The 25,541-nt window shown below is 39.8% G+C and overlaps 1 protein-coding gene across 1 annotated transcript in view; it reads left to right on the plus strand.

Annotated features, from left to right (window-relative positions):
* Positions 1-3,848: 3,848 nt before the first annotated feature.
* PITPNC1 (phosphatidylinositol transfer protein cytoplasmic 1) overlaps positions 3,849-25,541 on the plus strand; it is a 77,054-nt gene continuing 55,361 nt past the window's right edge. Inside the window, 1 exon segment of the mRNA XM_014255767.2 lies at positions 3,849-4,456. Within this exon segment, the coding sequence (XP_014111242.2) occupies positions 4,409-4,456 (48 nt within the window). The 5' untranslated portion in view covers positions 3,849-4,408.

Here is a 25,541-nt window from a genome sequence, read left to right on the forward strand (position 1 = left end):
GGAGAATCATCATCATTGCTGGAGAGGTGGGGGAAAGGTAGGACACACCATGGTTTTTAATAGCACAAGAATCCTGATCTAGACTGCGTTGCACCATCAATGCGTTTGATAAGTTGTGAGATGTTGGTGCAACGCCTTGCATGCAGGTTGCCATCATCTCCCAACACAATTTCGTATGCTACAGAAGCTTCATTCACTGGGGAAGTTCAGAAAAACTCCCTTGTGTGTGCAAGCAAACACCTAAAATAGGGAACACCCTGAACTAGAATCACAGAATGATTGGATGTTGGAAGGGACGTTTGGATTGTCTAGTTCCAACCACCTGCCATGGGAATCTTTGGATGTTATTTAGGATTTCCAGAAAGAGGAGGTTGCCATGAAATTACATTTTGGTTTGTGTTACTTTCAGATCATATTGTACACAAACCAACATGTTAATGTGGCAAAGGGGCATTTGATGAGATAACTGGTTTAAATCTTTTGTTGACAGAATTAAGACTGAGTTCCTACATCTGCTGCACTGGTGCAAACTCAATTAAGTGAATTCAGAACTCCACTACTGTATTTTGCAACTGTGTCTGATACATGCCTTCCAATAGCATAGCATAGACCATGGGTTTTGAATCACTTTTTGTTTGAACATAAACTTGATTTGAAAAGTCTGGTAACAGAATTTATCCATTATCATTTTTACTTAATTTCATTTGATTTAAGTACTGAAAATATATGCAGGTATCACACAGAGCACATCAGTTGTTCTTCCCTAACTCTGTCCATTTACAAATTTTTACAGAGCTTTTATTTTTACAATTTCATTTTTTTTAGCTCATGGTAATATTAGTATATTTTTACAGGTGATGGATTGGGAGTGATGGCTTCCAGGGAGGTTAAAAGTCACATGCTAGTCTAATTGAACATAGTCCCATACACAGTAATTTGGTTCAGATGAGTGAAAGAAGAAAATAAATGCCTTCTGCAATTGTTGTGAAAGAAGAAAATAAATGCCTTCTGCAATTGTTGTTTTCCTTTACCTGCATGGGTATGCTGGGAAATGAGGAGGCAGCTGTTGGCTTCGATATAGAATCCCTGAGTGGCTAAAAAAGAAACTAAATTCTTATTCAAAAGTCCTTAGTGAAACACCCTAAGAAACAGCTTGGCTTTTACTGTCTCTTACTCTGAAGTGACACTTTGCTGACACAAGTCCATCTGGAGTTCATACTCAGCATAATTTAACATTTGGGCTTTTTCCCCCCAGGTCAGAAATGAAAAACAAGTGAAAAATGTCTCATTTCCATAACAGAGCATTGAGAGCATGTTGCAGAGGTAAGACTAAAAAATTCTGCCAATTCATGGAAATCAAAACCCAAAAGCGAGGCAGGCATGCTTGGCAGATACTGGAGCATGTCTCCTGGGAAGCATTTGGGGAGTGTGCTTTGGGAAACTCTGGTCACTCCCAGTGGGGAGTTTTAAGGGTTATATCCTTGGGGTCACTGCTTTCCCCATGTGCAATCAGCACAAGACAGCTGTGGTTTGGGCTGACCGGAGAATATTTTGCTGCAGGTATGGGAACTAATCTTGGTTTCCATTTTAAGCAGGTTCTATATTTGACACTCTGCTTTCTGCAGATCTGCTTTTTCAATGTACACAGAGCTGTAAGGTTTGCTTCATGTTGCAATCACATTATAAGTGATAAACCAGTTTAAGTCTTTCTCCTGGTTTTATTGAAATCAGTGTCCTTGCCTATAGTTGGGTAGCATCAAGGCCCTATGGCCAAGAAGTTCAGGTTCTTTTACAATGTGTTTCAGCAACCAGAAATATTGTTCCCAGTGGAAGAAACCACTAGAAAATCACTCAAAACTGAAGAATGTTTTACATCTGAATTTGGATTGTCTCTCATCTGTGGGTAATACCACAGAATCACAGAACCATTATGGTTGAAAAGACTTCTAAAATCAAGTCCAACTGTCAGCCAAGCACCACCACTATGTTCATTACTAAACCATGTCTCCAGATGCCACATCCAAACAACATTTTTTGGACACTTCTGGGGATGGTGACTCTATCACCTCCCTAGACAGCCTGTTCCAATGCTTCATGACCCTGTGAAAAAAAATTTCCAATATCCAGTCTAAACCTCCCCTGGCATTGCTTGAGGCTATTTCCTCTCATCACTTGTTCCCTGGGAGCAGTCTGACAACCCCCCCACCCCCGGCTGCCCTCTCCTGTCAGGGAGTTGTGGAGAGCCAAAAGGTTCCCCCTGAGCCTCCTTTTCTCCAGGCTCCAGCTCCAGCTCCCTCAGCCACCCCTGGTGCTCCAGACTTCCCCAGCTCCATTCCCTTTTCTGGACATGCTCCAACATCTCAATGTCCTTCCTGCAGTGAGATATCACAAGGTACTGCCTTGGTTTTGCTATTTTGCTTGGAATTTCAGGAACATACAGTACCAACATTGTGAATTACAGCCACAGTTTCTATATTTATAAATGGCTGTGTCAGATTTGAGACAGAGGTCTCATTAAACACATTGTTCATGCCTCAGTTGAAAATCCAGACTTTTAATAGAGCTCTCAGATTTTTTTATTTCTTTGTGTAGGTGTTTGCACTTCCCTGGGAAGGCAGAGATGTGAAATATTGTGCCATTATTGCAAGGGGCTGGCAAACAGACGCTGTTGGCTCCAGGAGATGGCACTGTGTCCTCTGGGCTGACAACTGCTCTGAAATGTACATCCAGAACCAATGAAATTCTGAGGGGCTTTTGCTCTTTCTTGTTATGAAACACACATTTCATTGTAGACCTAAATTCCTCCTTAACTGTCCCAAATACAGTATTTCAAAGCTTTTATTTTCTTGCAAATAACTGGTATGTAAGTGCAGATGTATATTTTACCATTATCTGTGCTGTGCCTCATGTTTTGCTCTTACAGTGCTTCTCTGCAATCCAGTGACTGGCTTTAAAGCCACTAGGAACACAGGAGAAACAGCAGGATGAGCATTTTAAACATGAAATGCTGATGTTATGTAACAGCTCAGGGTTCCCAGGTAGTTTCAGAATTAGGTTCCTTTGCATTTCAAGTTGTAACTTAACGAGTTATGGGTAAAAAACACAACCCCCAAGCATTTTACAAAACGATTTCACTAACAAATTCCTCACTAAAGGAGTAGGGGAGACCTCCTAAAACGGTTCTGCCTTTATAGTTCAGCTAGGAAAGGAGGCTTTTTTCCACTGAACTTTCTGCGTGTCATTTGAAAGTAAAAAAACTATATGAAAAAAGGGGTTTATTTGTGCTGCAAAACGAGCTGGCTGATAGCGGAGGGCTGACCAGAAGGGAAATGGGTGAGGCCTCCACATCCTGTGTATGTCCGCACCGAGCGCACGCTGTCCTTTCCTTTCCTTTTGTACCAAGGAGGCGGGTGCGAGCTCGGGTCTCACGGGCTCGCTGCTCCTGCACGGGGGTGTAAATGCTATGCAAGGTGCCTTGTCGCACGTAGGGTAATAAACTTCCAAAACCCGAGAAGTCTTCACGGCAAAATTAACTGAAATCGCGAATTCTTGGGGCTCAACGCTGCCGGTGTCCCCTTGCCGGGAGGCGCCGGCGAGCGCTGCCCGGAGCCCCGCGGCCCGGCCCCGTTGAACCCGCCCGAGCGGCGGCGGCCGCTGCCCCCCCGCCGGCCCCCTCCCTCCTTCCTGCCGCCCCGCTGATGTCAGCCGAGCCCCGCCGGGGCCGCCGCCGCTGCAGCCGCTCCGCTCCCGCGGAGTCCGCCCGGGGGCACCCCCGGCCGGGCCGCCGCGGGGAACCCCGCGGCCGCCCGCCCGCCCGAGCGCCGCGCTGCCCCCCCGTACCCCCCCGAGCCCAGCGGGAGCCGCGGCGGCCGCAGCCGCGTTGCGGCGGGGAGGTGGGGGCCGCGTTTGGCAGCCGGGGAAGGCAACGTTATAAAAAGCCTTTGTCTTGGGAATCGGCATCGCATCTCTCCTGCCGCCCGACGTGCTGCCGGCGGGGGCGAAAGCCACATTTTCGGCTCGTTTGTTCTTTTCGCCGCCCCAGGCATGTCTTGACACAGCCGCGAGAGAGCCCGGCGTTTCCATGCACTTCCGACGGATGTCTTCGGCTGGGGCGAGAGCGGTGGGGGTTTGAGACTTTGTAGTGTATCTCGGTGCGAGCGTCTGTGAGATTCCCATGATCGCAGTGTGAAGGAGGAAGAACTGGGAGAAAGAAGCGGTTGTGGTGGTTTCTCTTCTCGCTGGGTCAGCCTTCCTGGATGGTTGCGTTACTGTCTTGGGGACACATTGTCAAGCGCGCACAGAGAAACAGGCTTGATTATTTCCCCCCGTGTTTGGTTTCCGTCGTGATCTCTGTGCAGAAATCACCACTTTTCTCCCAGTTCGCCGGTCCGCACTGAGCAGCAGGAATATGCTCATGAAGGAGTACCGGATCTGTATGCCTCTGACAGTTGAAGAGGTAAGATCCGCGCTCGTACCGGAGAGGCTGTTCCTTACCGAGCCTTTTCTCTTGCGAGGCGAATTGAGGTTATATTTGTTTTGCTGAATATTTTTTCTTCGTGTAATGAACTTAGTCGGAGATGACTTGTTAGAGAGGAATGTTTTTATTGGAAAATATAGGAATCCTGCAGGAACGAAGGTAACTTAAGTGTATCAACAGCATTGTGTCGTCAAAATACTGATTATAAAGATTTTCCAACCAGACTTTTCAGAGGAATTTCATGCATATTTGCAAGGGAATGCTTTGTGCTGAAATTTCTATCTGATAAAGCGTTTGTCCAAAACCCAGATTCTAAACATATTTTACTTTTGCTTAAAATACCCTCGCAGCTGAATATGGCCTGAAACTCCAGCACAGGTAGGAAAGAGAGGTGATCATTTATTAGTAAAACTTTGTTGTCGTTTAAAGAAGTGATTGAAAGTCAAACAGCTCTTTGTCGGTGTTCTGAACTCTGTGTTAGGAACGTTATGGTTTTATTTATCAGACATCCCACCTGCTCACTGTTTTAATTAAGATACACGGAGTACATGTGCTCTGGAGTTACTGGTGCTCATGAAGTGTTTGTGGGTGCAATTAAGTGTCCAAAGGCCTGATGGCGTTTGGAAAGGAGATAGTGCTTTATGGTTTAGGGTCCTTCAAGTACAAAAGACCTCGGTGTTGTCTTACTTGGCCATTTCTGCTGGCCATTTGGCATCGCGGAGGTGAGCGAGCCCTCTCTGAGCGCGCATTTTGCGCCGAGATGCGCTCAAAGTTCCGCTGGTCCCGCGGGCGGCAGCGGAGCCGCCAGGGGGCGCCGCGCCACGGCTCCGCCACAGCCCCGCCACAGCCCCGCTCCGGTCCTGCCACGGCCCCGCCACAGCCCCGCTCCGGTCCTGCCGTGGCCCCGCCACAGCCCCGCTCCGGTCCTGCCACGGCCCCGCCACAGCCCCGCTCCGGTCATGCCACGGCCCCGCTCCGGTCATGCCACGGCCCCGCCACGGCTCCGCTCCGGCCCCGCCACAGCCCCGCTCCGGTCATGCCACGGCCCCGCTCCGGTCATGCCACGGCCCCGCTCCTGCCCCGCCGGAGGGTCCCGACCGAGGGTCCCGGGGTGAACACCCCAGTTCACTCATTAATCCGCTAATTAATGTACACATTTGCTCTTTGGCTCCATACAGGCGAGTGCTTTGCCGCACAGTCTTATTTTTTGCACTATGAGTGCAGAAGTCCTCGCGGGTGTGACAGAGTAGTCGCCTCAATGGTCGTTTTGTCCGTATGTTCAGATTTGGCAAATTAACAGTTCTCTGAAACTCAGAATTGGAACTGCCAAATATTGACTTCAGGCTGCTCAGGAAATTCCTTCTGCTGGGAGCAGAAGCTAAAACCAGCTATACATATACATATATATATGAAGTTTTATATACATAAATATGAAGTATATACATGAAGTTAAATAGACATAGGTTTAATTCTAGCATGTTTCCATCCAAGTTATATCATATGCTGTGATATTGGATGGCATTATTCTTTCAATACATAATTTTCTTGGTTTATTGCATTACCCTAATGTAGACATTTTATCCAAGCCAGTTCCTGATGTCCTTAGACTACCACACTTAGTTAATAACAGTTCATTACATCATCAGAAGGGAGCAGATCTAATTTATTTGGAAACATTATTGTTAAATAAGATTTCCAGATGCAGAAAAGTTCAAAAATCTTCCAAAACAGGAATCACTGATTCATGATGAGGCAGAAGGCAATGTTGGATGTCATTTGTTCTCTAGAATGTTAACAGAATTAATAAAGATACTCAATATTGTCGTTTCTCTTATGTTGAATCATCCATTATTTAATCCAAGCACTGTGACTGAGATGCCTGAATGAGGAACCTAGAACATGTCTGATGTTTAGCATCAATTTAATTATTAATTATAAAATTAACCAGGACAAAACTTTGAAATTAGCAAATACCATATTTTTCCTTACAGTATTTGCATACTAAAGATGTCCCACACTGTATTTCTTATAGTGGTTCATCTTTGTGACATTTCTTACAGTCTTAGGAAGGTGGCGTTATCTTATTTTTACCCTCAGTTGCACATTAACTACCAACACAGTGATATTTTTTGCTATCTCTGTAGAACAAGGTGCTGCATTGTGCAGTCGTCAGGAGAACATCATGAAGCAATGCTCACCCTTCAAAAGCCAAGAGTATTTTGGTTCTAAGAGGCCCAAACTGCGTTCTGCAGGGTGCAAAGTCACTCTGAAGTTCAGTGGGCTTTGAGGGAAAGGCAGTTTCCACAGGAGCTGCCTGGGTTGGGATGTTGGGCTCTGATATGCAGTGGCACTCTGGTACCTGACCCACATGGACACCACTGGCAGTTAAGTACACAAGAATTTTTGAGGTCCTGTCTCAACAGGTGTGGGAAAAATGCAGTTCTTTCTTATTCAACAGCATGGATTCCCTTTTTGTGCTGTTTTTCTTATATAGACTTAATAAACTGTTTTTTCTGTTGTTTGGATGTTCTGCCTTTCAGTCTGTGCACTTTACATGTACATCCAAAAGCACTTCTTTGAGCAGCTTTCTGTTTTTAGCACTGCCTTGCCAGTTATCCATCCATAGAAGTCTCACAACATGAATGAGAAAGAACTGCGTCCTTAATTTGTGGTGTTCTTACCAACACCAGAGTGGTTTTCATATCATTCCTGTGAAAATAATCTGTCACAGGCAACAAGATGAAGTGTTAGCCCTGTCAGCCAAGTACCTGTATCCAATCTTCTGTAGTCAGATTTTGTGTGTAATGTGAAAAAATGTGCAGTAAATTGTTGTGTCATGTCCAGCAAGTAACTGGAAGTCGTGCCCTCACATGTAAATATCTGTGCATGCAGCAGTGTAGGAGTTCATGCTGCTCTGGCTATTATGGCCTAAATTTATCTCTAGAGAAGAGTGAAAAACTGATAGGTGTCAGTGTAATAACAGCACTGTCTCCAGGTTTGAAGAGTTCCTGGCACTGTTTTGGATAGGAAATTCCTTCATTAGCTACTGCAGATCCTGTTCCTGAGGCGTTCTTTCCTTGATGCCCTTATTAGATAAGATACCAAAATATTTATAGGACATTTGTTTATCTACCTGTCTGCTTGGGGGCCAAATGCTTTCTTGCAAAGAAAACAACTCCTAAGAAATGCTGTTTGCTACAGACTGAACTGTTGTGGTGTATTTTGAGCCAGGATACAGGAGTTGGAGATTCATATTTGTTCCTTGTCCATAAGCACTGGAAAAGATGGGTTGTTCCAAGAGTTCTTTCTGAGGTGCAGTGGCACTACACTACAGTTCCTATTCAAGGCTGAGACTTTCTCAGTAAAATGAATTTTTGACAGCTGTTTAGGTCTGTTGTGTGTGCATAGTCACAAGCTGCCTGATCAGCTTTAAAATAATTTGATAAAGGAAGCACCATGTTACCTTCTAAGCAAAATAACAACATCTGCTGTAAGAACTTTGCAAATAAGGTCAGGATGGAACCGTTGGTTGACAAAACCAACATGATTGCCAATGAGAAGTAATTCTTTACCTCATTTGTGGTACTTTTGGCAAATTCAATCAGTCTGTTAATACTGAGACCTTGTAAATTAGAAAAAGCCATTTCTTTACATTAGTATGTAAAGCAAGTATAACCTGTTCCAGTAATTCCATGGGATGTTACCAGCCTTCATTCCAGCTGCAGTTAATAAATGAGCCTGCTGCTTGATTATTTTTGCCCTTGCATTTTCATGTGTTAGTTCATTCTTACAAATAGCTTGTTACATCATATGAGAGAATATTATAATAGGCTGCATTGTGAGTTTTAAATATCATCAGTTAAAAAAACACATTCCTAAGCAATTGAAAAGAGCACCAAGCAATTGAAAAGAGTGGAGATGCTAAAAAGTTCTCAGGCTTGGAGTTCATTGCAATTAGAATTCCACAGTTTTTCACATGAAGAATTACATGGGTTTGTGCTTTAGATAAGCCTTTATCTGAAATGTAAACCAAATGTGATAGGTTAGTGTGGTAATGAACACTTCTGGGAAGAGGCAAAGTATAGTGAAATTCTTGATTTGTGAAGAAAGTGATTATTCTTTAGGGAAATAAATGGAAAGACATTTTTGCTGGATCCTGTTGAAAATTGAGTTGTTAGTCCTGTAAAATGCTATGGGTGATGTGAAGCTGGGTTGTGTAAATTTGAAAGCTGAACATCAAATAAACTACAGGAGTCATAGGGTTTTTTCCTTGGAAGCAGGAATGACCATTAAGGTTTCTGTTAGTTTTGAACTGTACGTGCATGGCCAGTACCTAAAGTCCTGACAGGTTTTTCTTTCCTTTGTTCTTTATTTCAACCAAGGTTATCTCTGCTGAGGCTGGTGGAATCACTCCCACTCTGTGTTTTAAATAAAAGCTAAGTTGGATCTGTGGGGATCACTGCTTGCATGAGGTGTGGAGGAACAGCTGTATTGTCATGAATACAAACAAGCAGAGACCTGCAAAATGTCTGTAAATGCAGATCATGTTTTTCAACAAAAAGTCTCTTCAGCATTAACAAAATCTGGTTTTAGAGGTGTTATCCTTGCTGCTTTATAAAAATATCCATTGTTTAGTTCTTGTTTCAAACATTATGACTTCTCCCAGTGTGGATTATTTATGTAAAATTATTTCAACAACATCTGTGTAAACAGTATTTGTATCCTCTGAATCTTGTGTATGCTTCTTCTTTAAAAGATTTCATGGTCTCCCATTTTGTGTACAAAGGGTACATGTTATAACGTGTTTTATTCAGACAGATTAAAGCTCATTGAAAGCATTTGAGAAAGGGTTGTTATGCCCTGAGAGTCAGCAGGTGTTACAATATTTGGACATGACTATATGTATGTAGTACAGCAAAGCCTTTGGTAGGGTATAAAGTGTAAAATCATTTTTTTCTCATGTACAGTGATCTGCTGCAGGGCAGACTACATCTACTTATCTTGCAAACAGATAGATTAACCAGAAATGGTCAACTGTGCCCATTTCCTTCACTTTCCAACTATAGCCACAGAACATATTTTCAGGAACATATAAATGTATGAAACACTTGTAAAAGCAGTATGTTGGTCATAAGCAAGAGGACAAACAAACTTAAGCTGAAGTCATCTTATCAAATCTAATTTATTTTAATTACTTGTAAATGAAATTATAGTTTGACTATGTCATGTCCATGACCTCTGCAGAAAACGTTTATCTGGCATTTTTGAGCTGAAGTTGTCTAGCAAAAACAGAGGCGTATTATGCAATTTTAGTTTAAGCTATCAACAGCTCTAATGCATCTCACCCCAATTCATTTACAATATACTGAATTGCTGTGAAACATGAAGGACCTTTTTCTGTAGTTAATCATTCTGCCAGGAGATGCCTTCTGAGAACATCAGCAGCCTCACCTGCCTTTTGCAGTTAATACAGTGGAGGCACTGACACGTTTGTCTGAGGAGGATTCAGAGTTAATTATTAAGCTAGAAAACCTCTTTACACCATTCCGAGCATCTTTTTGCCCTCTAAAAGAATTCCTTGTATATGTCTCTTGTCAGCAAAGGCGTTGGATGTGGTCTTTGGTGGGTGGACATGTCTACTCTCCTCACAAGGCCTTTGCTACACACAGTGTGACCTTAATTTCACCTTAAATCTTATGGCCTGGGAAGAATCATTGTAACAGGTAACACCTATGAGAGAGCACCAGAAGTTAACTCTTAGCACTGAGGAAGAATAACTGTTCAATTTTCTTTTGCTGCACGATCTAGTTGCAAGAAGGAACAGATTTAACATGGGAAAAAATAAACACCTTGCTTTGGTTTGGCCTTCTTACAGTAGTTGTGGTCAGCTGTAAAAGTACAGCAGTGCAGAGCAGATGTCGAACCTTCACTGATTTCCACTGAAAATGGAAATCCAAAAATACGCAGTTTTCTCCCTTACTCCTGTTTGCACATTTCAGTATAACTCTGGGAAAGAAACAAGACAATCTTTGTTTTGCAGACTTCAGTGTAAACCATTAAAAAAATCTTTCAGTGGAAAGGATTAGATATTACCCAAGGAACACCAGACTCTGACATACACACACACATACACACACACACACACACTCACATATATATACATACATACATACATATATATATATATATAATATATAAAATACTACACATTTGATTTGAGGATTTTATTAGCAAAGTACAGGCCCAGTTTTGCATTTCCCATAAAAGAAAATGCAGCCTGTTGGTGGTTTAGGACATTTTCTAGCTAAAGCACTCTGCAGAGCCTTGATGCTATCAAGAACTCCATGAGCTGTGTTTGTTTTTGAAGCATAATGTAAGTTTGGAAACAAAAGCACAGGGAAAGAAAAACACAGAATGTCAATACTGGCTTTTAAAACTTAGAGTTTTCTGGGTTTTTTTATTTTGGGATGAACTTTGTCTTGCTGAGAACATGAAGTTCTTGTAAGAGTTGATGTTAATGTTGAATGATCAGCACTTCTGAAATTCTAACTTCTGTTTATGTACCTAATAATGAATGTAGATGTCTATATTGGTGTCTTGAAGTTTGATAGCTCTGATATGTTAAATACATTTTCCCATAGTCCAGTCTGATTTCTTCATACTTGTAAGGTTAGAAATAATATAACTATACCAATTTTCATGTGCTTGACTGTATATGGTATAAAAAAATTAGGTGATTAATAACTCTTAAAGTCTATAAAGCCCTTTAGATTAGAGAAAAATGAAGATTATATACTAAATAGGAAAGGTTGCAAATTATATTTTCCTTCATAAGTATTCATTTGCATATAGTCTGATAGGCATTTGCATTGTTAAAATCTGTTAGAGATCACGTTCTTGGGTACAAAAGGCTGCCTAGTCATATAATGGAAAACCCATAGTTTATAACAATGATTCATTCACTAAATTCTTCTGTGTGACTGGTGAGCTGACAAATGTGTTCCCCAGGCTGTTCTTATAGAAGCGAGTCAGTTATGGATGCTAAAATCCACACAGGCTTTCCATTTTGGCTGTCCAACCTAACACACAAGCAACCATTTTATACGCTGAGGATGAGCATGGATATCACACACATTAAACCCTTGAATATTCTCAGTCATTGTGGGTAAGGAATAATCCTTTGTGTATCCTTATTAATGGAAAACTTACTTGGAATCTTTTTTTTTTTCCACAGAGTTATATTTGTCTTTATCTTCTTTGGTTCATAGAACATCTATCATGACCAGCAGCAGATTTTGTGAGACTTTATACCAAAATAAAGCAAATAATGATATTTCATGCAAATTTGCTGTGAGAGCCCTCCAGTGCAGCCTGAAGAACTCTCTGTAGGATTTTTGCGCATGTATTTAAGTGTAATTGCCAGTGTCTGCAGGCATCTAAAAAGCAAGGAGAAAGGTGCTCCCCAGGAATATTGACTGTGTTTAAAAAGGAGTGAAGAAAAGGTAATTTAGATTTCAAGTTGGATTAACAGATGGATTTACAGTCTGTAGGTGGGAAAAACCAGACTTGAACTTCACCTGTGTTTATATATAATGCTTCTAGTCTGGGCTTAGTCTTGTTTATCTCCTTCTAAGTTCATAATTTCTTTCCAATTTTGGTTGTAAGTGATCAGCCAATTTTGAATCCTTGGATATGTATCAAAATGCTATTTTTAAATTTTCTAAAGTACAATGCAGGGTGCTAAATTGTAGGAATGACATTTTAATGGCTCTTCTTGGGGAAAAAAAATATGCATCTTCCATCTTTTTCTTGTTTGTGGTTAGAAAATGCTGAAGCAGTTCTGGGTTCTATTGGTTTTGTACTTTTGCAGTTCCAAAGCTGGTTTTTCTGTGCATCCTCCAAACTCCAGCACATCCATAAGTGCAAGCACACTTAATTTAAAGCACCAGGAGTCATGTGAGTACAGAACATGAATGTTTGCAGATTTAGTAAAAGACTTGTTCATATACTGTCCAGAAAAATCATGGTCTTTATTTAGGAGATTTTATGTGTCTATTCTAAGATTAGTCTTGCCCAAGTGATTTAGGAATATTTAGGCTCAGTGGGAATTGTTTTCTGTGGGCATGCTGAGAATGCCTTATTTTCCATTTCATCACACTAAATGTCATCTTAAGTTTAATGTGTTGACGAATTAATGACTGTGTTCAGGGTTTTTTCTGTAAAAATATTATTACAATGCATGACAAAATAATTGTGTGATAATGACACTCCAGTGTGACACACACTGTTGCTCAAGTGCTTGATTAACAATCAGCCACTGATGACAAACACAACTAATTTTTGAATATATTTTCAGGTTTTTGCTCTCATTTTATACAAAAGTTATTGAAATAACCTTTTGTGCTAGTGGCACCATCTTGCTTGAAAGGTTCCCAAAATACAAAAGTCTACCATGAACCAAAAAATTGTCTTTACCAAAAAGATAAAGACAATGATAATTCAATTGAAGTTCTTACTCATGCCAAGCTTGAATCTCTCATGGTCACACATAGATGTTTTTAAATAGTCTCACTAATTAGGTCTATTTGAACACTGGTCCTAGTATTACAATCTTATCTTCTGAAAGATGATTGACAAATTTAACCAGCTACTTCTCTGACTTTGTCAGGTTTTCTTCAAAAGTGCAAATTAACTGACCTCTAAGTAATATTTTCATTTAATAAATTAATTGTACAATGACTTGCAATAAACCAAATTAAGCACATTAAATACACAAATGATTACAGTCTTAAATAACTTGCCTACTTCTTTTATCCTATAGACTTGATTTAAAATTGATTTAAATCATCCTTCAGTGTGGGAGTTTTTGTTTTGCTTCACTCTGTGTGAACAGAAAAACACTCCGTGGAGATTAGACCACAGTAATATCAATGAGTGCTGTCACTGATGTCAGAGAGACCAAGATTTCCCCAAATATGTGTGATAAAACACAGCATAATTTTAGAACAGAAATGTTGAGAATTCAAATTCCATTTTAATTGTGTAAATCTGAAGTAATTCCATTGCCCAGGAGATCCATTATAGATTTTTATCAGTCTGATCAAAAGCAGACTTTAACCAATGGCTGTAAACTAAAAGAAAATGTAAGTTTCTCAAAGCTGTTGTTCTGAGCAAGAAAGAGACCAAGCCGATGTCTCTAAGTCTTTATTATTCTTGCCTAACCTAAATAACATTGTCACACGTTTAGATTAAGGCCCCAGATTTGTGTCAAACCTCTGTGATGTCTGTGAGCCTACATTAAGTGAAGTTCTTGCTGTCCTCACACCACAGATTTCTCAGTTACCTCTTTGCTCTCAGCGTTCAGTCCTAATTTTATAGAACCTTTGATTTCCTTTCTCCCATTTTTGAGCCCTTGGTCACTCCGAAGTGAGGAGTCTCTCCAGCCCCAGGCGTGTGGCCAGCTGGCAAAAAGCTGCTGCTCTTGCTTGGCCTAGGCTTTGCAGGGAATAAGGAACTGCACAGCAGACTGGAACAATTGATAATTCAGCTCCCTCTTGAGTACTCAGCTCGGATTGAATCCCTGTATTCCTGCAGTTACCATGGATCTTTCTCCCAGAATGAAGCTGAAGAGAGCTCCAAAATTTCTCTGATGTCTTAGAGGGTTGCTAAGTTTATTTGCATTTCTAAACTGTTTGCTACTCAGTTAAACCCAGTATTTTTGCTTCTTTTTCTTTTTTTTTTCTTTTTTCCTTTTTTCTCCTCAGGGATGATTCAGTATAAAAACATGTTTGTCTATATTAAGGGTACTCTTTTATACATTTGGGATTTTTTTCCCCATTAACTTCAGTGGAAACAGAATAAAGCCTAAATGGGGATTTTGTTGTTTTTGTTAATTTGTTCTCCACTGTTATGCTATAGCTTATTTTCTCCACTGTCTCTGCTTTTTTTCATGTCTGAACTTGAACTCGCTTGGAGTCAAGTGATGCTGAACTTCTAAATCTGTTCTGAGGGAGTTTAAGATGAGGCAAACAGCATTTGAGTGGAAATGTTATGTCATAGTAACAAATGCCTATGGATTAGTTCGTTTATTTCCAGGACCTCATGGGCTATACATTGCTATTTATAATTTAACTTTCTCAAGCAGCCACGACTGTGTTTATGTTGCCATGGTGTTCCTTGCCATACTTGAGGGTGGATAGTAAATGCTATAATTGAAAATAGATACTCCCACTGAATTAAGGGTAACAGGTGGTAATGTTTTTATTTAATCATGCTGAAAGCATATTACAAGTTAAATGTAGATACCTCTACTCCTGCCTCCTTGCCAAGACATTTTCAGACATGCCAGTTTGTCTTCAGTCAGTGGCCAGGACTGGAGTAAACAACATGAGTGATTTGTCTTGTGACAGTCCAGGGAATGCCAGTGGCCATCAATAAGCATCCTCCACTTCAGCAGCAAGTGTTCTTCTGCAGGAGGGAAGGAGCAGCTCTGATGCCTGGGGCAGGTCTCTGTCTCATCCTTCCCTTGGGACTGAACTCTGGGTAAAGCTCTGATTCCTGACCAGCATCTGAGGAGCAGCAATTGCTGTTTGCTCATGATTTCCACACCTTAGCCCTTTACCTCATCTCAACTCTTCATTTCCTTCTGTATTCCACTGAGGTTTTCCACATTTTCCAAGACACATCCTACTATCACAACTATTCAAAGCATCCCCCTCTCATGACTGTAAGAATAGCTTTTGATTAAATTTTGTCAACCCAAATAGAATCAGTTAAATGGTGTATCTATAATACATCCTACATGAATCACATAATATATAAATATATGTTTTCACATGTGAATACATATATGTTTTTCCATTCTTCAAAGTAAAAAGACAGAAACACACAGATAATATCCTAAATTATTCTTAACATTTAGGTGGGGGGAAAAAGGTGTTGTAGATTTTTCTTCCCAAAATATTCTAAGATGTGAAGATTAAATAATTCAAAATAATTTCATGCTCTGTGTTTACTGCAAAAAGCCAGATGCCCAGGAGTGTAAAGTAACCAGGTGCAAATGCTGCAGTCAGGATAGTGTGAGCAGTGAAGTGCAGAGTGGAGCTTGCTGCCTGAGTTCTGCACAGCAGTCTCCTGTTGAGGATTTTTGTACTGTTTTTAGAAGCAGCTGTCAGACTTCGGTCTTTATTAAGTTTGGCTAATTGGTTCCTCCAATTTTTCCTATAGCTATAGGATGTAAAATGAATTTTCAGAAGCAGGAGATATGTGCATACACAGAGTTTTCTCTTTAACTCAATTCAGGGTTGTCTCTTGTTTCTCCATTTTCCTTTCAGATTTTACCATTTTGTAAAGCAAAGCCAAGCAAAATAGTGTTTCATGGATGATATGTTTTGTCATATTTTGGTTTTTAAGCTGGTTTACATTGGCTGGAAATGTTCATGTTATTTAAACCAGTGTCACTTGCTTTGTACACAAGACCAAGAGTCAGAGAGCCTTAAAGCTTTGCAAGGAGGTCCTTAAGGCCTTAAGCTCCCAGCAATTGCATTCCTTTCCATGGATTGTTATACTTAACATCTTTGTTTGCAGGCCTTTTCCACAATTTTGGAAGTTAGACTTGCAAATTAAGTGAGCTACTTTAGGCCTGTGTTATAGGTAGCACTTGATTGAGTTTATTGTTACAGAAAAGCTGAGGACATTCCCTAGGGCCACTCACAAACTTCCATGTAACAGTAAGTGTGCAATAAAGCATTAGGCTTTGAAGTATTCATGCATATTTAATGGTAAGGGAAGGAGAGAACTCAGCATTGCAGCCAATCCAATCCTTTGACAAGAACAGTGAGTTAAGGAAAAAAAAATTGCGTTTGTAAGATGTTTTTGATCAAAGGAAATAAAAAAGCATTGCTGAAGGTGATTAATGTAGATTAGTAGATCGTCTGTTTTAAGGACAGTGTCTTGGATTCACAGGTCTAATGGAAATTCATCTCCAGCTTGGGTTTTTCTTGGCCTTTCTGAGTTTTCCCACTTCAGCTGTCCCTTCACCTGGTCTTTTTGGAGATGTAGGACCTTTGCTCTGTTTTGGTGCTGGTGCTGAGTTTGAAAGTCCCAGAGTCCTTGTGTACACCTGTGCCTTGGAGCTGCCTAAATCTCATCTAAATATATATTGACCTGGGAAATAACTACCTCACTCTTCTAACCAGTTTAGCTGTGTGGGCATGAGAGCAAGAGTCTGGAGTGAAGCTGCTGCTTCAGCAAGGTCTTCATCAGCCACAAACCAGAATGTAGTCTTGAAGTTTATGAAGGCTTTGTGACTGTGTTTCATTTTGAGTTTATATCAGGTTATTCCACACTTTTCTTGAGCAGTTATCTATGAATATTCATTCTTAACAGTCACGATTCTCTGTGTGAAATTGTGGCATGAATTTTTATCTTGGTGTTGATGGGTGGTTCCTGATACTCCCCCCTCCTGCACCAAGTGTTCATTTCTCTGGTATCTTGCTTTTTAAATACAGGTTACCCTGAAGTGAAAATGCTCTTGGTTTAAAACATTTTTACCCATTTTGTCAGTTAAAAGAAAAGAGGTGAAAAGTAAGGGAAAAAGGAAGGACACAGAATGCATTTTTCAGAGAAAGGAATTTAAGTAATAAGGTTTATAGCAATAGAATTCACTTGCTCCATCAGGTGACATTTAAAAGTATTTTCCATTTTTTGGAAACTGGAAATATAAGGAAAACATGTAGGAAAAGAAATAGTCTTGCTGATTAAATATTTTATCATGCAATCACTGACATAAAAATAACGGCAGAGCTGTTGAGATACATTTTTGCCTGTCTTATCTTGCAAATCCTTCTTTTACTTTTGGACTTTTGACACCTTCCAGTCAGGAGTTTCAAAGCAACAGGGCTTTTAGCTCTATCAGCATTTCATCACCCACTGATTTATGTGTGCAAATTGTTTGCATATGTCAGATTTAAACAAAAACTGTTCTGGAGGCACAGCAAACTTTTCAAGTTGACATATAAAGTTCACCTCAGTAAGCCAGCTGAAAATTTGTTTCTTTGTGTCCTTTCTGTAGCAAATCAGTGCACTGCATCTGCATTATGATACTCTAGAAAACAGGAAAAGAAAAATTATATCATAAAAGTCTAAAGCATGTAGTGCATCAGTAGACTATTTTTTGCTATTTCACATACCTGCATATTGATGCTAGTTTAAAACAGTTTCTTAGGCTTCAAAGATGGATTATTTCTTCATATGTTGTATTTATACTGATGGAATAAAAAGTTACTGGGGTTTTTTTCCCTGTTAAATCTTTAGCATTTTTTCTAAACTCAAAAAATATGCAACTCTTCTGTGAAAGGTTTCTTGACAGAAGCCAGCGTTTCAGCATATCTGTCTAATGAAGCTGCTCAGGGAATGGCTGTCATGAAAATGCAAAGACCTGTGGGTGGCATAAAGCCATTCTGACATCCTGAATATGGGATCCTTTTCAGGCAGACTCTGAACAACTCCACAAATTAATCATTACCTTAAGATAGGATAGCACTGGGATGTGCATTGCATTTTCATAAGAATGAGAAATAACTCGCCGAGGATTGAAGGCTCATGTCCTGTATTCGCTGTATTCCTGCACTGCCAATAGGAGAGGTCTGTTTTCCTCTCAGCTGACCTTCTGAGATGTTTCTCTGTAATTTCACACTGCTCAGCCCTGTGGCCCAGCTGTACCTCTCTGTTTCAGAAGCAGGAGCAGTACCAGAGCTGTGCGACACAGGCTAACCAGCAGGAAACTGAGAGTTCTTTGGCTCCTCTGTGTGTAGAAGACCACAGTGAAGCCTAAGTTTTCATCCCTGAACTCTTCCATCTGCAGTGCTGAGGTGACCCTGTGGTGAATTTGGGCTAAAGAATTTTAAGCTGGTGTCCCAGGTGTTCATTCCCTCTAAGGTCAAGGAGATAAAGTTACTGAGCTTTTCATGTAATCAAGAGTTGCTCTCTGAGCCTTGCAGGCTGCAAGTGATCACTGTAACTGTATCCTCTGTATTCTCTCCTTTTTTCTCTTTGTACTCTCTGTAATATGCCTCCCACTCCCTCTTTTAAATCCTTTTTGTAGGAGGTTAATTTCAAAAATGTAGCTTTCCATCCTTGTTGGGTTCAAGTTATCTTAAGTTGCTACAACCATTGTTAATGATGAGTGGAACACTTTCAGATCCAGCCCAAATTCCTCTGGGACTTAACTGGTACCCTCTCTCTCTCTTCAGTGTTAAAAATTATTTGTCTGTTTATTTCACTTTTTATTGCACCTTGTAGACAATGATTTGTCCATGCAAGGACCTTCCTTATGGGAAATTTGTTTCTTTTAGGATATGGGGGAATGTGCTCTCAGGCACATGCTGCGACTCTTGGGGATGTCCTGTGCAGGGCTAAGAGTTGGACTTGATGGTCCTGGTGGGTCCCTTCCAGCCCAGCATATTCTGTGATTCCATGGCCTTGGCAAAATGGGCTTTTGATATTAAATTGCCCATTATCCACTGGATCTGTTCTGGCTGTGTACCTGCTGACCTCTTTAAACACCAATTAACACATGACTTCTCCTCACTGAAGCTGTCTTAAATTTCACTCTGTGTTTATGCATTCAAGCTGTACTAGTCAAACACTTTTTTTTTATTTTTCTTGAGTAATAGGAACCACTCTCATATGTTCTTCCTCAATTTTGTGTTCAATACATTGAATAGATGATAGCAAATGAAAATCATGTGAAAAGCAAATTAATACAACTCCTGTCCTACTTGGTGAAAGTATAGAATTGTAATTTAATGCCAACACAGCATACTGAATTAATTGTAAATGCGAAGATTCAATCTTTAGAATACCAACTAAGATTTTTTTTACCATGGCTATCTGCTTTACAGCATGTAAGCACAAAACTTCAAAAGAGGATTTTTGATTACTATTTTTTCAATTCTTATTCCTTTAAATCATCAACTATTTGGGGACTGTTTCTTAAAGAGAATCACAGACATAGCAATAATGCTAATAGGATTTTAGGTGGTTTATTAATGTATTTTCCAAGTAATATTTATCAGTGCACCAGTATTTGCATATTATATTAGAAGTTGTTTTGCCAAGTGCTGGTTGGCAGGATGTCATGTTCCCTGGTTTCCATTTGGAGCTGTGAACTCTTCTGATTGTTTTATCTCAGAAAGGAGTTAACATTTGCTTTATTTGAGATCCTAGCTCTTGCAGGATGAACAGCATCTAAACTAACGGGGTCCTGTGCTCCAGGAGTAATTCCCCACTTTGTCACTGCCAGGAGCAAACACAGTTCTGCTGTTCTTTCATCACCACAGCCCTGTTTCGTGCCCAGCACACACAGAATTATCCGTCTTGAAAACAGAGATAAATTTCCATGTCCGTGTTTAACTTTGATTTGTAGTTACATTTTCGCTCTAACCTCCTCCCACTGACTGTAAATCAGTAAGTGAAAAGCACGCCACGTACACAATCTGCAGTCAAGCATTTGATATGCTTGTAATTAATTGACAGCATTCCTATACATGCTGGTCAGCAAGATTAATGCCCTTCTCAGGTCCACTTCTACAGAGTGAAACCACTGGGAGTTTCTCTTCTTTTGCAGTAAGAATACAAAAATATGAACTTAAGAGAGGATTCATTGAATGAAGACACACAAACTGTGTGTGACATGCAAGACAATTCTGTCCTGAACTGCACTCTGTAGAGCTCTGCTGGCTTTAGGTAAAGTGCTTTGTCTTACTCTCCCACAAAGTACCACAAGTAATTTTTGCATATGACATTCACATTTATGTGTTCTTTAAACTGTGCTACCAGAGGACCAAATTTTGTTAGAAAATTTAAACTGTTTCCTAGGGACTTCTAATAAAATTGTAAACCTGATGATTTGCTAAATGATACATAATATGGACGAAATGGCACAAGATGAAGAATGATTTTTTCTGCTTAGTAGAAAGCTAGAAGGAATGAGCCTGGCTTGGTAAGCCAGTACCTTTTTCTGTTGTGGCATTTGTTGCTTTGCTGCCTCATCTTCAGCAAGTGAGTTAACAGTCAAAAATCTTCTCATGCGGCCCCTTGTTCTGGAGCTACAAAATTACATTGTCCTCTGTTGATATCTGAAATCCTGTGTTTCTCAGGAGAAAGTGTGTTTTCCTCAGAAGAAAATTAAAACATCCCATGACTACAAGTTCAGGAATCCTGGGAGCCCCAGCTGTGCTCCACAGTCAATTAGGAATGATTTCAGCATTGGGACCTCTTCATTTTGCTGTTCGTGCTCTCCTGTAGTGTCTGCAGTCCTGGAATTGATGGGCCGTGGAAGCTTTTGCTGCCAGGAATGGGGGAAATATGCAAATATAATAATCTTCTGAATCATCTTGTAGAAGGCATTGCTATAGTCTGAGGCAGAATTATAAACCATCAAAACATGCAAATCACATTTGTGTGAGTGACATAGTGAGGGTGTCCCTGTGCTTAAGTAGGGCATTACTCAAAATAGTACTATTCCAGCTTTCCATGGGAAAGTACTTTCTGTTCAGTGAGATGTTTTCTTTCTCTACCTAGTCATCAAAAACACCATCAATCCCATTTCCAGTGAGGCAAGCTTCTGTGGAATGTGACATTCATTATTTCCCTTACTTGATAAGAGCTGTAGACCTAGATTCGTACAGAATGCAATGCATACTTTTTTTTTTTTAAAAAAAAAAAAAAAAAAAAGCTTGAAAAAGGGCTTGTTCAGAAGAACTGGGCACCAAAATTTTGATTTTCTGGCTAGATGCAAGAGAGGTAAATTCACTCTTTCTGTAGTTTTCATGCACCTTAATGCAGAGAAGGAAATAGGAGTGAGTTTGTTGGAGTCATGACATAGAGTATATGGTTGGAAATAATTCAAAGGTAACCTCCTGCTGCTCTTGCTGTGTCTGTTGAAGAAAAGAACATTATTACAGCAGACAACAGTCAGATGAAATTTCAGAATTGGTATATTACAGAAATAGAATATACTGTGCACATTATAATCATGCTACCAATTTAGTGAATGTTTTTCGTGGAATTAACAACATAAATTAAAATCTGCACAGGCTATAAGCATATTATTCACCCAGCTGCCTTCCTGGACCTCCAGCCTTGTTCTTCTTTCCTTTGCACGCATGGAATTTGTGCAGGCATCAAGAGTTTCATGCCAATATATGAGGTGGCTGTCAAACAAGATCCAGTGAACAGAGGCGATGGCATTTTTTCCCCCTCAGTATCCCAAAGTGTAATTGCACACAAATATATCATTGCTTATCTGTATCTAAATAGAAGCTTTAAAACCTCATACAGCACAGGAATGGGTGTGTCATTTTTATGTTACTTTACATGGCTTCAGTTTGTGTCCTGTAAAATAAAATGTTCTGAGCCTTGCTATTTATTTTTCCAGTTTCTATGAGCTTAACCATTTAGGATGATCCACCAATTTGGTTTGAGGCACAAAATGGGGTGTATTCATGCAAGTATTAGTCCTGGTGCATGTGTCCTGATGAACATCAAATTAATAGTTTGAGTCACGGAGGTTAAAAGGAATTTCAAGTGCTGCTTTAATGAGGACAGACAGGAACATCTTTTGATACCTTGTACTGAATTTAAGCAGTTGCCTATCTGATATACTTTATAGTGGTGCCCGCTCCGCTTCCATAATTATGGGCCTGTCAGCATTTCCATTACTAACCCCTATATTATAGCTGAAAATATCACTCCAGGATGAAGTTTTGTACAAAGCCTTTCAGCTGTGAACGAAGAAGCTTTCAAAATTAATTTTGCTGCTTCTCCAATTTAAAAAATGAAGTTTTGCTGTTGCTTGTTCTACCCTGTATTAATGTCTTGTTTTCAGAAAAAAAACCCCACAGGGTCAAAATGCTGATGTTTGTTTCCTGTAGTGTGAATATAACACATTGAAAAGATAAGAACTGAAAGCTGAATGCTTTTATTTAACCACAAAAAAAAGCGCAAGGAGGAAAAAGTACATTTGCAAGCTGCCTCTCTGAGCTCAGAGCCACCTCACTTCATTTTCACCTGTCTGCAAAGATTTCAGTAGCCTCTATCCTTTTGCAGATTCCAAAACAGCAGGGAAATTACAATTTTGGATTGTAATTAAATTGTAATTTTGTATTGTTAGACTAATTTAAAAATTGTTATTTAAGAATTCAAGGCCACTTAGAATTAGAAGGTGCCAAAATCAATATTGCCCATATAGTTTTTGTTTGCCTGCTTTTTGAATATATTTTCCTTAAAACTGGCTCCTGAAAAGGCTGGGTGAGGCTGGTGTGAACACGATGTTTTCATGATATCATTTTTTGTCTTTTTTCCACTAAGTTACATCTCTGAAACTGGAACCAGTGTCTATCATGGTTTTGAGTGATGTTTATCACTAAATTGTCTGAATGTTTACTAAATATTAATCAATTTATTTTCAATATTCTTATGTAAATGAACAAGTTCTATAATTTTGCAGATGATGAAAGTCTGTATTAAGACAATAGGTGAAAATATTCACCTTTTTTTGAGTATTTAACACTTGGAGCTTGATTTTTCAGGGTGGAATTGGAAACACAGTTCTCGTAGACTTTAGCAGCTGGCAATCTGGTAAATATTTAGCATTTCTCCAAATCAGATCTCTTGTGTTGAGTGGGCTACACAGATGATGAGGAACAAGAGAATAGCAATTGCTTGTGAAAAATTTGGGATTAAGTGATTTGCTTTGTGTTACCTCCATTGCTTAAATGTCATCATTCCTCATCCTCCTGCACCACGGCCAGGCCCTCGTGCTGGTGATGCCCAGAGGATTCGCACTCATGTGGAGGCTTCACTTCATGTGACCTTGAGCTGGCACTGTTTGCCCTTCCCAGAATGTTTTTCAGCACTTCAGCAAACGGAGCAGAAGCCCTACGTTAAATCATCCACATTAGCATGCAACTGCCTTGACTAGGGAGAAAAAGTGGTACATGATTATTTAATTGTGCCAGTGTTTAGGTACCCAAGTGCATTTAGACCCAATCAGACACCCATCCCTTTCTGTAGCTCCTGGCTTTACTAGCTGAGTTAAGGTTTCCTTAAGCTTAGCTTTTGTTTGTAATTATCTTGCAAACTTCTGAGAAAAAAAGAGCTTGACTGTCACAGAATCACAGAATGATTTGGGTTGGAAAAGACCTTTAAAGGTCATCTGGTCCTGCCCCTTGCCATGGGCAGGGCCATCATGTGATGTGTGATCATCCGGCCTCATGTGAGCTGCTGGCTCTTATCACCAGTGCTGGAACCTTGGGATGCACTGCACAGGCTGCTGCACTTGAGATAATGGAAGTAATGGATAAAACAAGCATTTCGAATGTACACAGTGCCATATGATAGAAGAGAATAAGCAATAGAAAAAAACTGTGGTAAAGAACACGAGAAACATATATCCTAAATATAGTAGGATCTGTGAGAGTGTGCAGTAAGAACAGAGTATTTTGATAATTCTTCTGGAAAGCCCTAAAAAGCTTCTTTGAGAATATGGAGCTGTATTTGCAAAGACTTAAATTTAAAGGTTTATATTTAGCCAAGGGATTTTCATGCATAAGTATTTATGCATAGACTACGTGTCTGTTGAATTTCAAGTCCCTTTCCTTGCTCCCTGTAGGCATAGGAGACTTCCAAAGAAAATGAAATTCTGACATTTATTTCTAATACAATGAATAATTTTAATTTAATAGTTGCTATTATTTTTACCAGCAACTGAAACATTCCGGAGCCATTTTCATTATGGCTTTCTGAGCCTGGAGTAGACACAGTAAAACATCTTGCAACTAGAATTCAGTGGTATTTTTATCAGCAGGAGAAGAATCTCTAGTAATGGCAGTTGTTAGCCAGTTAATGACTGGCCCTCTGTTACTTTCCCTGCTCATACATGAGATAAAAATCTCTTCAATGTAAGTGCTTCAATTTTGTATCACTGTAACTGATAACACAAATTTTAAATACAATTCTGTTAACAGAAAAATACCACTACGTATTTACACAATACACTGCTTATGTCAGTGTTAAAATAAATAGTTAATGTTAACATAAACTTGTGTTTTACTTAACTGGCAATGACCTACTGCAGTATCAACATCATTGTTAGCAATATAAACAGACAGCTAGTAAATACACAACACATGCAGTAAAGTGCCTTCATCGGAATTACTGTCAGAGCAAGACTGGATTAAGTCAAACTACCAGCTGCTTTTGATATTTCAGGCCAGATTCAGCAAGACAGTGGCCGTGATCAAGTCAAATACAGATCAGCAGGACATGAGAATGGTTATTTGGATTCAGCTACAAGCTCCTTTATCTTTTGTTCAAAAAAGAGCAGTAATAAAACAGAAGTTCTAGTTAAGAAAAGCTAAGAGGGAGCTAAGGGAATAGAGACAGTCCTGAGGGCAATATTGGCTTGGTTATCTCCACCTGGATTACCTGCAAACATTGGCCTGAGTGTTGGAAACAATCTCACCCTGGGAGCACAGAGCAGTTCAGCCAAACAAGTCAGCCCACACTGAGCTCACACTGCAGTCCATGTCTGTGTTATTTTTATTATTTTCATCTTGTTTCACAGGTTAATTATTTGACAGCTCTTAAAACTCATCTTCTTTCAGCATCTTTTTCACATAACCTTCAAAACCACATCTAATCTTTCATTTCAAGAAAATTTGGGCAGTTACACTTCTTTGAGCTTCTCACTTAGTAACTACTCCTACAAATCTTTAGGCTGATGGTGTTCTCTGAGAGGCTATCTGAGGTGAATTTCTTCTATCTTTTACTGTATTTCTCAAAGGATAAAACAGCACACTTTCTTCCATCGTTTTGAATTCTTGCAAGGGCAATTTCAATTCTAGGAATTTCATTGAAGTTTTTGTAATGTATAGAAAATGATTTTGAGGATGATACCAAGTGGTAACTACGAATTCATTTAATGTCACTTTTTTCCTTCTGATGTCATTGGAAGAAGAAATGTCGCTCAAATGGCCTTAAGGAAACATTTGGTCTATGG

Source organism: Pseudopodoces humilis, chromosome 21 (genome assembly GCF_049639895.1).
Source record: "Pseudopodoces humilis isolate 2021_Gansu_Grassland_sample_001 chromosome 21, ASM4963989v1, whole genome shotgun sequence".
Classification (NCBI taxonomy): domain Eukaryota; kingdom Metazoa; phylum Chordata; class Aves; order Passeriformes; family Paridae; genus Pseudopodoces; species Pseudopodoces humilis.